General features: G+C 36.4%; 1 protein-coding gene across 2 annotated transcripts in view; it reads left to right on the top strand.

Moving 5' to 3' along the window:
- Positions 1 to 13,693, top strand: part of Pbp45 (proximal sequence element A Pbp45) — a 95,072-nt gene that overhangs the window by 68,777 nt on the left and 12,602 nt on the right. Inside the window, exons 1-2 of one of the 2 annotated variants that reach the window (XM_071682371.1) lie at positions 7,709 to 8,081; positions 10,537 to 11,956. In XM_071682371.1, the coding sequence (XP_071538472.1) occupies positions 10,564 to 11,956 (1,393 nt within the window). In that variant the 5' untranslated portion in view covers positions 7,709 to 8,081; positions 10,537 to 10,563. Of the gene's footprint in view, positions 1 to 7,708; positions 8,082 to 10,536; positions 11,957 to 13,693 lie in introns of those variants that run through there. The other variant, XM_071682372.1, reaches the window with a different exon arrangement.

Genomic DNA, 13,693 nt, shown 5'->3' with positions numbered 1-13,693 from the left:
TTGACAGCAGTTAGTTTATTAGTTTATTATTAGTCATTTCTGCTGTCAGACAATGCATGTATCACTGAAATATTTTCCGCACAGTATGTTCAAACAACTTGTGACCGGAGCAAAGATATCGTGGATTCTTTTGGAGTGAAATGTCCCTAAACATTTTATTTCCCAGTCTCAAGTCTGGTCACCCTACCTAAAGAAGCATTAAGAGCGAGTAGAGAAGGTCCAGGGGAAAGTATCAAAGACGGTACCAGAATTAGGAGGGTTGTTACAGTGAAAGTAAAGGCTTTAAATTTGCACATCTTAGATGCAAGAAAAGTGAGGGGTGAGATGATTACAATCTTTAATGGATTTTGAACACTGGTGACGTGAACAATGAAGTTCGAGAGAGGGATATCACATGAAATTAAGCAAGAAACTTGTTAAAGGAAAGATTTATAGAGGTACGTTTCCCGTATGATCGGTGAATGAGTGAAATGAAATACTCATACCATGGTTAATGCCAACATTAGTTTGAGAAGAATGATATTAAAGAGAGTTCGAGATGAGGCCCTACGACTGTAAACTCCCTTTTAAAGTACAAATAGGTAATAATGTGTATCCTTGCTTTTGCACTTATGGCCTATGACTCGCATCCAAATAGCACCGTCAGGACTACAGTGACATCAAACATACCCACCTATCCATCTCAACTCTCACAGACAGTGACCTCTTTTCACATTCTTTAATGCACCCTGGACCTTTGACTCCTCCACCTGCCCAACGTAACTTGCTACACTTAATGGAAACCCTAGACGACACAACCCCGATGTACCACAACACTGCAGTAGGCCTCGCCAGCCTTTTGTACGTAACACTGCTGGAAGCCTTGTCCACCTCAGCCCTGATGCATGTAATACAACAGTGCTGGAAGCCTCGAAAGCTTGTAGTCAAACTCCCCGCATAAGGTACTGGGGAAGGGAACTTCTGACCTTAATTACATAACAGTTTTACTTTAAGAACACCGTCGTGGAGGGTCGCGTATATCAATTTTCGCCGCACTAATTTCTCCTGTCAGTAAATAAACTAGAGTGTATGTACTTACATAATCAGTATCAAATTTCATTCATTATGGTAGGATAGGGAATATCTCCAGCACGCACAAAATTTCGTAACTTTGCAATCACTTCGCAGATGAGCTTCAACCATCGAGCGGGTACCATGCAGCGCCTGCGATGTTCAGTCTACAACTGACATTCACGAGACACTAAGCATGAGGCAGTGCTAGCCAGATACACACACACACACACACACACACACACCACCACCACCACCACCACGGCAACTCAGGCGCCGGACCAGGTAAATACTACTTTTTACACACGGAGCTTCGCCGAGATCTAAGCACTGGTTTAAACCCCATGGGTCAGCAGCACGTATCTCACTGGGATATCGTACACTGCTGTCATTGACATGCATACTTTCTTATACCTTATCTAACATCATTTCTTATACCTTTTATCGTGTGCATGTTATGGTAAATATAATCCGTTTTTTCTTACGTCATACTTTCACTCACGTTTTAATCGATCACACCTTATATGTCGAGAGGCCCATGCTTTTCTGATTATATATATGTATATATATATATATATATATATATATATATATATATATATATATATATATATATATATATTAATTTTATTCATTTATTATACTTTGTCGCTGTCTCCCTCGTTAGCGAGGTAGCGCAAGAAAACGCCTATACATTTCAACGTATACATATATATACATACACAGACATATACATACATACATATGTACATGATTCTTACTTGCTGCCTTCACTCATTCTCGTCGTCACTCCACCAAAAATTGAAGGTAATTTTTAGCTCCAAAAACCTTTTGTTTCAAAATTGAAAGATGAGATATTCAAACACTTCTATACTTGAAATGATCATGGAAAATATATCATGACGGTCTGTTACCGATACATACTCAGTAAATTAGATGCAAAGAAACAGAAAATATTCTAAAATTGACTTCACCTAACAGCTTAGATTAATGTAATTTGGACCACCAAACGTTGTTTTAACACCAGATTTGTATTCAGCATGAAAAATACAACATAATGAGTTTTTAAGGGAAATAGGTTATAGATAGTTATAGTGGCGTATCTAGGGTATGGCAGATAGGGCAGGTTCCCTGGGCGCCACTCGAAGGGCTTGGTTTTGTGAGATAAAAAAGAACTCGCCTACTTTTCAACTATAGTAATATTTTGCTACTATCAGTTGCATTACAGCTTCTACGTTATAATTTTGATCAAATAAGTTTTTAAGAGTTTGTATGAATATAAGTTTGGCCTAACTCTTCAACGGTTTATCATTACACCATATACATTTATATATACATCCACTGTATGTACATTTTCAATCAAGCCAGGGGCGCAATTTCAGTGCTTATCTTAGGCGCTTAGATACGCCGCTGGTGGTAACGTTTCATCTGGATGACTTCAAATAGTGCCAGCTGCACCACATCATGTCTTACCATATTGGAAAGGATCACAATTCTGCGCGTGATCGAGATATTCCTATGAGTCCACGGGGAAAATGAAACACGAAAAGTTCTCAAGTGCACTTTCGTGTAGTAATCACATCATCAGGGGAGACTCAAGAGAGAAATATAACAGTCAGTTACATGAAGAATACTTCCCCTAGTTTAAAGTATTCTGAAAAAGTACTCTCTCTCTCTCTCTCTCTCTCTCTCTCTCTCTCTCTCTCTCTCTCTCTCTCTCTCTCTCTCTCTCTCTCTCTCTCTCTCTCTCTTTATATATATATATATATATATATATATATATATATATATATATATATATATATATATATATATATATATATATATATATATATATATAATGTTACAAATACTCTAAGAATATCGTGTTATGCCGTTCTTTTATCAACATCCTGCCATAGCATTTACATACAATGTTATAAGCAATTTAAAAAGGTTTCAAAATATACTTTTCATCTGTTCGGCAAAGCATCCTCAACTATGAAAACTTCCAGTCTGTGATCCAGAGGTTGATTATAAGGTGTAGGTAACGTTCCTAAGTTCCAATTAATATTGTATCGATGTACTCCTTTGTCTCAGGGACTCGTGGACAATCTGACCGACTGATTATAGGTGAGTGAAAATAACTTTGCTGGCGAGGTCTGCCGTCCCGCTGATAGAGCAGTATCGTCGCTATTTCTTCCTCTTTTAATTAAATGTTTTGCTTCACGTCACCGGTTCAGTTTGTGTGCAAGGTGTCGGCTGCGCTTTAGAAACTAATTTTCCTTATTTTTGTTTCCATACGATTTATTTCTGGTGCTTTTCTCGATCAGTGCAATAGTTGTATTATGATTTGAATTGGAATTGGAAGTGGTGGATCATGATTTGACAAGTTGCGCCTAACATGAACTGACGATCTATACATATATGAATAATTCCGAGGCAGAGTCCAGGTTTTTTAGTTTGACTTTCAAATGATCACACAAAGAGAGACAAGGTACCTTTCACCAGATGCTGTAGTTATGATAATGATAATAATGATAATTATCATTATTGTAGTTTTTCAATACTTATTCGCCGTTTGCGCAATATCGAGGTAGCGCCAGAAACACGGAACAAGCCTGGTACTAGAGGTAGGATCAGCGCTCGTGGTTCCTTTCCCTGTTGCAGCTTTAGGATAAGCGATCATCTCTTGCTACCTTGTCTTATTTTAACCTTCAGAAATTGAAATATAGAAAGGGTTTCCCTGCTTTCCGCTCCGGCCCCTCGTAGTCGCTTTCTACGACATGCAAAGAAGTATTCTTTCCGCGATATCACTACGGATAAAAAATAGAACTTTTATTATAATATATTATTATTGTACACATTAAGGCGGACTTCACGGGCTCTTTGTCAACCACAGGGTGTTCATGGGTGTGCCATTACTGGCACAGGTCGGGTATGTGTGCTTGGCCCGTGTGTAATTGTAGTGTATTGGGTTCTTAGATGGATGTGCGTGTTGGGAGTATACTGTGATAAATTGCCTCCTGTCACATAAATTCAAACCACGACTTTTTACCTGAAGAATTTTATCCCTAATAAAAAAAAGTTTCATCTTTATAGTACTCAAATCTAAGACAAATGAAATATATCGTTAGTAAGGATGCTAATGATTATGGTAATGTAGTTTGTAGTGATTAACATGATAATGGTAATAGAAGTGATGAATAATGTATATAAGAGTAATAGCCTATAAGAATGATAGTACTTATGTTGATTTACAAATAATAATATAATTCTTATATGTTTAGAGAAAACTTACTAAAAATTTTGGGAGGACTATAAGAAAATTTTGTGAAAAGTTTTCTTATTGACCTAAAGTCTTATATAAGTTCTGAGTGAGATTAATACATAGCTCTGCACTCCATTACAAGACGAAGAATGAGGTTACAACAATAGGAATTTTAGCTGTGAATTATAGAATATAACCCCTTGAAATATTTTCTTAAGTTTTTGTTTCAGTGCTATTCGAAATAATTGTCTTGCCTCTACATATGAACTAGATATGTTGATCATTACGAATTTGTGATATCAGTGACACGGACCCTGAACACATTATGATATTATATACAGCGAAAGAAAGCTACGAACATGACAGTACAGAGATACACAAGCAATGAAAAAAGACTTCGTCCTGCCTGTATGTAAAACTTGATAGCGTCAAGAGTTCGTAACTGTTCTCCAGGGGAAACCAACTGGCTCTCGCTACAATGGGAACAAGTCTATTGGGGCTGCGGAATAATGGCGCTGCCCGTTAGAGATCTTGCACTTTAGCCAGTAGCATTCCAGCGTTACTGAGCCTCGTGGGGACGAATGACAGCTTAGCCATGTCTTCCTTGGGATACGAGCTGGAAAGCTGACACTTGTGCCGCGTCACACGGGCCAACACCACACCGGGGGGTATGACCCGTGGGGCGGGGTTGCGTCGAAAATGTATGAAAGCAAGTATGAATATGCACGTTTACATACGTATGTGTATGTGTATTTATTCATATATGTATATGTTGATATGTATATATACGTGTATGTATATATGTATGTATATGAGTAGATGGGTCTTCCTTCGTCTGTCTCCTGGCGCTACCTCAATGCCACATCCATCCCATCTACCTAAAGCACTCCACTTCCTCCCCGTTCAAACTTCAACTATTCCTCTAGTCTCTCTGCTGCATCTCATTGCCTTACTTTTGTTCGCATTTAATCAGTTTTATTTTCGTTACGCCGAAAGAAAACAGCTCTCCTTGACTCACTATGACTCTCTCTCTCTCTCTCTCTCTCTCTCTCTCTCTCTCTCTCTCTCTCTCTCCACGCAATCCTTGTCGTTTTGGCTAAATTTCGTCGTATGTCGTAATTAGGTACGTATATACTCATATTTTCTCTATAAATAGATTTATTGCTACCATCTTAATTTACCTAAATGAATAAACCATAATCCCATAATGCTATCTTTCGTTTTCTGTATCTGCGAGGCCACAAGAAAAAGATCTAAGAGCATGTATTGAATGTCACTTTTATTAATTCTGAAATCAAAACGAAGAGTATTTTACTACAAATTTTATATTGATATTTTTACTTAAATATGTAGGTATTTTTGAAAATATAATCAGGAAAAATATAATTACATAAAATTCATAGCATAAAAATGTCAAGATAAATTAAATGTCACTGACAGGGTTTATATTATTCAAATTGCCTTAATATTAATGCTGTTAATACAATTAATAACCAGATAGTTTCATAACACCCACGTAATGGAAGCAAGGATACTATTATCGGCATTATTATGACGATAAAAGTTGTTGGTATGATAAACTTTTCCAGTGTTGGCATTTCTGAAAAAGGTTCTGAAGCAGAATATGTCTACATTTGCCGACACCTTTCCCACGTTTAGTGAGACAGGTGCAGATGTTTCTATAGACGCGGAACAGATGATCTGCTGAGATAAATGATAAATGCTTGGGCCATTTCGTCCCTAAGATCCCGGACTCTTCTTCCTCTGTGATATAGTGTGAAGTGCTGGTGTAGTGCCGTGGGTAGAGACCAGCGTGTTTTATGCAAAATTCTTGAAGAGAGTTTGTTTTGTTTTGTGGGTTTAATGGCCAGCGACCTATAAGTAAGGTCATTAGGCCTGCAACCCTCTTTGGTTTTGGACTGTATGAAGTCCCTACATAATAGTTATAATGCCTATAAGTTCTCTTTGGTCCTATAGTGGAATAAATAGTAATAGTGCTAATGGTAAAGATTATGAAAATATAGACATTGGAATGAGCTGTATTTTTTAAGGTCGTAGGAGTCAGTGAGGCCCATTCATTTAAATACTCTCTTTTAAAAGTTTAACATTCATAACGATATTAATGATAATGGAAAAGCAATAAGTTCTTTATTTTACGTGTATCATTACAAACAGGTTATAAAGATATTTTTCCGGTAAAATTTAACCTAAGAGGAAAAAAAGCAGATTTTCTGATATTGGTCAAATTTTTCCCGAATATCATGTAGTGAAAATAGTGGTTTGGTGATGGTGACACTTTAGGCTTAACTCCTTTAGAATGAATTATGCAAACTCTTTTGATATGTTAATGCAAGCTTATTAGTTCGTCTAAATGTCCCAGATTTCGTTTTCTGTATATTTCTCCAGTGATCCATGGAATGACAGATTATGTCCAGTAATTTCAATTATGTAGATAATATTACCTTTTTTGGTCACTGGGTTAATCTGCGCTACCATTTTCTTTTTAAATTTTTGAAGTAAGTGACCCCGTTCCGACACCCGATCTCTTGCTTTGTGGTGAATTTCATTTTGATTAACAAAGCTGAGGGATCGCCATAGAATAATGGGCTGGTAAAGTTTGTCATTAAGTTATCTACTTAAGCTTGCCCAAAGAATGAGACACGGACTTTGTTTATAACCCCATTTTCTATCAATGTAACTTGAGACTGAAAAGTAGACCCATCATTTGAATTATAATGGAACCCGAAAATTGTTAGAATGTGTTACTTTGACCGAAATGTGCACCAATAACACAGAATAACGACACTAAACCTAACACATTTATGTAACTAACCAAATGTTACAGTTTGTTAGGTTGATGAAAATTATTGTGTAACGGAGATGTGAAATATAAAGAAAAAATATCACATAAAACTGTTTGGTTACTTGTTATTTTTTCCAAGTGTGAATGATCTTATGTTTTGATTTATGACATCATTGGTTGTGTACAATCCCTTACAAACTAATTTTTGCAAAGTGTGTGTGTGTGTGTGTGTGTGTGTGTGTGTGACACTTAATTATTACGTTAACTTCGGGCAAACCTTTTCACTAAAAACATTTTCCTCAAGCAATTTTCTACAATTCCCAAGTTACCCACTAACAATGAAATGTAACGGTCAAAACGCGTCCACCAACGTTTTGAAGAATACATGTTGAATATTGTTTTTCTTCATATTTATCACTGTATACTTTATACAATTAATTCAACAGGTGTAAATATCTGTCATTGTTAAAATACATGAAAATCTTTAACGAATCATTAGCATTATTATGTAACATATACAAAAATAAAGGGAAGAAGAAAGGAAATGAATGAATTTGTGTATAAAAACAAATCCAGTATACTAGTTCGGAGCGTGGCTGGTCACTGTTTATACTACTTGGCTTAGTCTCTCCGGACGCTATATGGATACAGTCAGAATTAACTAGCAGTCCAAATGATATAATATTTTTCAGCATCTTTTTTTTCTAAGGATTTCCACGTTCGAGTTGTATCCATTGATACCTACTAAATAACTTGACAACACAAACCGGATACATACACAATGATTGGAAATAAATCATATTAAGATGCGGTCTTTAGCATATGCGTTTTTTTTATATATTATATATTTGAGTGAGGCAGATTAAAATATTTTGCATTTGTAGCTGCAACCTAGTATAGCGTATCTAACCTTAAGAGGAACTAGTAGTTCGAGGACGCACCAATGTAACGATGTATTGATATGGTTATGGCGTCTCTGTAAGTATATTTTTATGATAAAGTGAGAAGTAAAACATGTAATTGGCAATTTTTGAAAATCTGAAATATTTAGAAATTGATATTATTAGTCCACAGAAATGTTAATATTACTGACAGTATAAATGTTTAATGGGTTTAGCATAGATTAAGTTAAGTTACATTTCTGTCTGCTTTAAGAGTTATAACAATAGTACTATTATCAATATAAACATCGTGCAGCTTTCACAATTCACACATCCAATAATGTCATAAAAATTCGCAGACACATCTCCGACATGTACCAGTACTGTCAATCCAGAGAACTGGCTGTTATTGACAAGAACCTGTGCCAGGCATAGACCTGGTGCAACTTTGTACACAGACTTATTGAAGTTATTCCACACATGTATGAGGAAGTTGTGTTATAACTTCCAACTTACTGACCTATTAGCAGCTGAAAGGTGTTAGATATGATTCCATGCACACTTACCTCATTTAGTTTTTAGTTTTTAAGGAAATGTTTTTATGGTAAATTTCGTCAAAGAATGACATTGCATTGTATTTTCTGAGAATCTACTGTAACTTAGTGCACGGGAAATTCGGGAATGACTGATTGGGTACTCTGCTGTGTAGCATATATGTCAGACTTAAAGCATTTCATAATGACCTTCTTAACATCAGTGCCATTTCATGCTTCCCACAAGTGTTTGTTCCTTGCTAATGGCTTGCTCATTCTTGTGTTACAATTGTTGATAATTTCAAGCAAAATGCAATAGATTCATGCAGATGACTGAATTCAAACTGCTATAGCTGTAATATTACCATTAATTGAGGATTTTGTACTGTCTCTTTTAGATTGGGATAGGGAGAGCTTTGGATAAATATGTAAGTGTTTTGATATAATCAGGCATTCTGTTCTGGTTTGCAGATCATGTGTACATGTTGCTTTAAAATGAGTTAGGTAATAGGCTCGTTAGTGCCTTATTGTTATTAATTAATTGAAACACAGTGATGCTACATTATATAGATTTGACTTTGGAAGTAGGATATGATGTGGAACATTCACTGACCTAAATCTTATCCTACATAGTAGGCAGAGCATTGAAGCTGAGGGAAAATGAGGGTATATGAAATAGAAAATAAGTCACAGAGGCACATATCTAATGTGATTTAACATAATCTACAGGGAGGACCAACATGAATCATTAAACTACATAGCATTAAGATGTCCAGATAACGAAAAAGCTCAGCTTATTTATGAGGCTAAATTTGAATGGTCAGAAACAGAAAATTATGAAATCCACCAGGCTGTTTAAAGTTTAACTTGTCAAGGAAAGTTTCTGTGTGAGGAGCTTTGAACTGTAAATGTAATAAGGCTCTACATCTAAATTGAAAGTGAGACTGCTTAACCACATATAATACACAGTAAGCCTGGATTAACTCTGAAAAAAGAAATTAGAAGGGACACAGAAGGGCGCTAAGTGAGGATTTTCCCTCTTAGGCTCAATCCTCTGTTCTTAACACTTACCTTGCTAATGCGGGAAATGACGAATATGTATAAAAAGTATGTTTGTACAGAGGAAGGTGGATGTGTTGGAAATGAAATGTTTGAGGAAAATATGTGATGTGGGGTGGTTTGATCGAGTAAGTAATAAAAGGGTAAGAGAGATGTGTGGAAATAAAGAGTGTGGTTGAGAGAGCAGAAGAGGATGTGTTGAAATGGTTTGGACATATGGAGAGAATGTGTGAGGAGAGATTGACGAAGAGGATTTATGTGTCAGGTGGACGGAACAAGGAGAAGTGGGAGACCAAATGGGAGATGGAAGGATGGAATGAAAAAGATTTTGAGTGATCAGGGCCTAAACATATAGGAAGATGAGAGGCATGCAAGGAATAGAGTGAATTGGAACAGTGTCATTGGACTGAACCAGGGTATGTGAAATGTCTGAGGTAAACCATACACACACATATATATATATATATATGTGTGTGTGTGTGAAATAAAAGAGCACACTGTCTTGTTAAAGTATGAAGGTTAAAACAACACCTCAAATAGTCATAGTGATAGATTTACTAATCCAATATAGTTTGGGCTTTTCATAAGCCCTTCTCATTCTGAAAACTTTTCCAATTAAGAGGAACTTGTTAAAAGCCAAAACTGTTTTGGATTAGAAAATTAATTATGTCTCCATGAAGTGTGGTTTTTAACCTTCATATATATAAAGATATATAGATTGATTGTTTACATGATTTCATTTTTTCTGTTAGTTTAGATACATTTTAAATCTTAGAGTTGGTTGAATGCCCACCATATTTTTTCTTGCACCATTTATTCATTGTACTGAGGTTTCACAATTTTTTGGAAAAAGAAAAATATACAGAACTAATATAGTATTGTTGATTGTTAGGATATTCTGTAGTAAGTTGATGTTATAGAGTTTATGTATTAACTCTCTCCTTAATATTTTTATTTCAGATCACATGCATCTTGAACAAAGGCATTATGGATGGTGTAACAAAGGAATGTCAGTCAGGTAAAGAGGCTTCTTCTCAAAAATGGAAAAGGAATGAGAAATCAAAGATGAATGCCCTGTCTGTGAAGCATACCCAAGCTTTGAAGAAGAATGTCCAAACTGTGAAGAAGAATGCCCAGGCTGTGAAGAATACCCACATTGTGAAGAAGAATACCCAAGCTGTGAAGAGGAATGCCCAGACTGTGAAGAATACCCAAGCTGCAAAGAAAAATACCCAAGCTACAAAGAAAAATACCCAAGCTGTGAAGAAAAATACCCAAACTGTGAAGAATGCCCAACCTGTGAAGAAGAATGCTCAGTCTTTGAAGAAGAACCCCCAAGCTTTGAGGGAGAATCCTCAAGCTGGGAAGGAGAATGCCCATGCTGTAAAGAAGAATGCCCATCCAATAAAAAAAAGTGCTCAATCTGTGAAGAAGAAAGCACATGTGAAGAAGAGTGCTCAAACTGTGAAGAAGGCTCAAACTGAAAAAAAAGGTTGTAAGACACCCATGGTGAAAATACAATCAAATTCAGTCAAATGCAGAAAGCACATCCAATCTTGTGATGAGATTCTTTGCAATGATGAGAAAGAATCAAGTGAGGCCAAAGATCTTAAAGGATCTAGTACTCAGGGAGGAGGCAAAGGCAGGAGAAAACAACTGAACCCAAGGAAAGCACAGATCAGTGTTGTGTCTGACAACACTTGCACTGCCTCTAAAGTGAACATCCCAGAAAATTCCTTTGAAGGAAATGATTCAAAGGAGGAGATTGTATTTGATAAGAAGACTCGTGGAAAGAGAAAGAAAAAGAAGAGCGACACATATGACTTTGACATTATGGATGAGGATGATATTGATATTGATTATGATTCACCAGCAGATGAGTATCGGCCTCCCAGAGGTTTTGATGAAGATAATGTACATGATGAATTTGAAGAGGAAAATATTGTTAAAGTGAAAAGATTATGCAAAGTGAGGAATTATAAGAAAAAACAGGATTCTGAGCAGAAAAGGGGAATTAAAAGAGTATTGAAGAATGAGGTTACTGAGTCAGCTGCTCATGGCATGAAAAAGGCCAAGAGGATATGGATGAAGGAAAATAAAATAGACACTGGATCTCAGACAGGTGGTTATGGAGATATGCCTGACATTACAGCAGATGATTTCTCTACAAAGGCAAAAGTTAATACAAAGAAGAGGAAAAGAAAACTACAAAGTCATGTATTAAAGAAAAAATCTTGTTTGGATGAAATTACAGATTGGGATAGAGATGACGATGAAGATGATCCAGGAGAGGGAGATGAAGATGCAGACCTTAACCAAGATGATAAGTTGATTAAACCAAAGAAGGAATCACGACATGGTCAGCCATACTCTGTCACTGGTGAGCCTGTAACTTCTACATTGCTATTATTTACCTGAAAGGAAACTATTCATTCCTTTTTTGAGCTGTAGGGTTGATGTTGAATCTCATATAAACACTTCAATCATGGATTTTTCTTCCTGTTCTTTCACATCTTACATACTCCATCAGTAACTCATCCCACCACATCTTTGGTATTCTGAACCTCAGTCAGTTATCATCTTACCTGTAACACTGTTTCTACATCACTAAAACTTGCATGACTGTCACCCAGTTATAATGGAATTCCAGTTAATAAGAATGGACATGTGTATATATGTATATGTCTGTGTGTGCATATATATGTGTACATTGAGAAGCATAGGTATGTATATTTGTGTGTGTGGATGTGTATGTATATACATGTGTATGGGGGTGGGTTGGGCCATTTCTTTCGTCTGTTTCCTTGCGCTACCTTGCAAACGCAGGAGACAGCGGCCAAAAAAAAAAGAATGGACAATCACTGAGTCATTCCACTCATTATTAAGGTCTAGTACAACGTGCATGTATTGTATTTGTAAGTGTAAACTTTGATTTATAAATATTACAGAATATTATAGGGAAAATTGGAAGAATTACAGTACACCCAGTCCTTGCTTTGTGCAGGATCAGTAAATGCAATTTTGCTAATCTGTAAGGAACCTATTCTCCCAAACCCCTTTTTATGTGGTCAAAATTCATTACTATGTGAGTGTTTGCAGCAGAAAGGGTGCCAAAACTCGCATTTATTGTGTTTATTGGTTTGTTTTGTGAAGTTTCTCTTATTGCAAGGTTTTTGCAGAATGTAACCTGTGACTGCTTAGAAATGCAGTAGCTGAAAACTGTGGCAGCCATATTATGCAGTGCCTTTGAATGTCATTTCTAATGACCTTTTGTATTTCTTATAATACCTTTTGGGTAGGACTGCTTCGTATTATTATTATTATTATTATTATTTTTCCCCTATCCCCTGGGGATAGGGGAGAAAGAATACTTCCCACGTATTCCCTGCGTGTCGTAGAAGGCGACTAAAAGGGGAGGGAGCGGGGGGCTGGAAATCTTCCCCTCTCGTTTTTTTTTTAATTTTCCAAAACAAGGAACAGAGAAGGGGGCCAGGTGAGGATATTCCCTCCAAGGCCCAGTCCTCTGTTCTTAACGCTACCTCGCTAACGCGGGAAATGGCGAATAGTTTGAAAGAAAGAAAGAATTATTATTTTTAGAGGACACGCTGAGGCAGTAGTATGAGACCTGCTTTCCACAGGGGAGACAGCAGTTATGGAGAGGCAGTAAACCATGGATCACCACCAGGATATTAACTTCCTCACTTCAGAATAATAGAAGAAATTAAGAGTGCTAAATAACAAACATAGCATGAAATTGAACAAAGTAGAATTGATTCAACAGAATTTTTGAGTGGATTGAAATGTATTTTAGAAAAACAGATAAAGAACATAAGTTGCAGTTTTTAGATAACTTGAGTAATGTAGAATTTATTGAACAGATAAAAAAAATCACTTAACTAGTATATGCACAGTGTTCCTTCGCAGCATTACCTATTTTTACACTTGCAATTGAGATACCTAGATAGGAAAGGTTAGATATATACAGAGCACTCCAAGAACTCAGAATTTGTAAGGCATCATCTCTTGGATCTCTGCCAAGAAAAGATAATTAGAGAGTTTGCATATTACATTTTGGTACCACTCGTGTACTTTTTTTGATAAATGTTTAGAACATGGT

Source organism: Panulirus ornatus, chromosome 34, assembly GCF_036320965.1.
Source record: "Panulirus ornatus isolate Po-2019 chromosome 34, ASM3632096v1, whole genome shotgun sequence".
Classification (NCBI taxonomy): domain Eukaryota; kingdom Metazoa; phylum Arthropoda; class Malacostraca; order Decapoda; family Palinuridae; genus Panulirus; species Panulirus ornatus.
The sequence above is the reverse complement of the archived record's forward strand: the minus strand, read 5'-3'. Positions and strand labels throughout refer to the sequence as shown.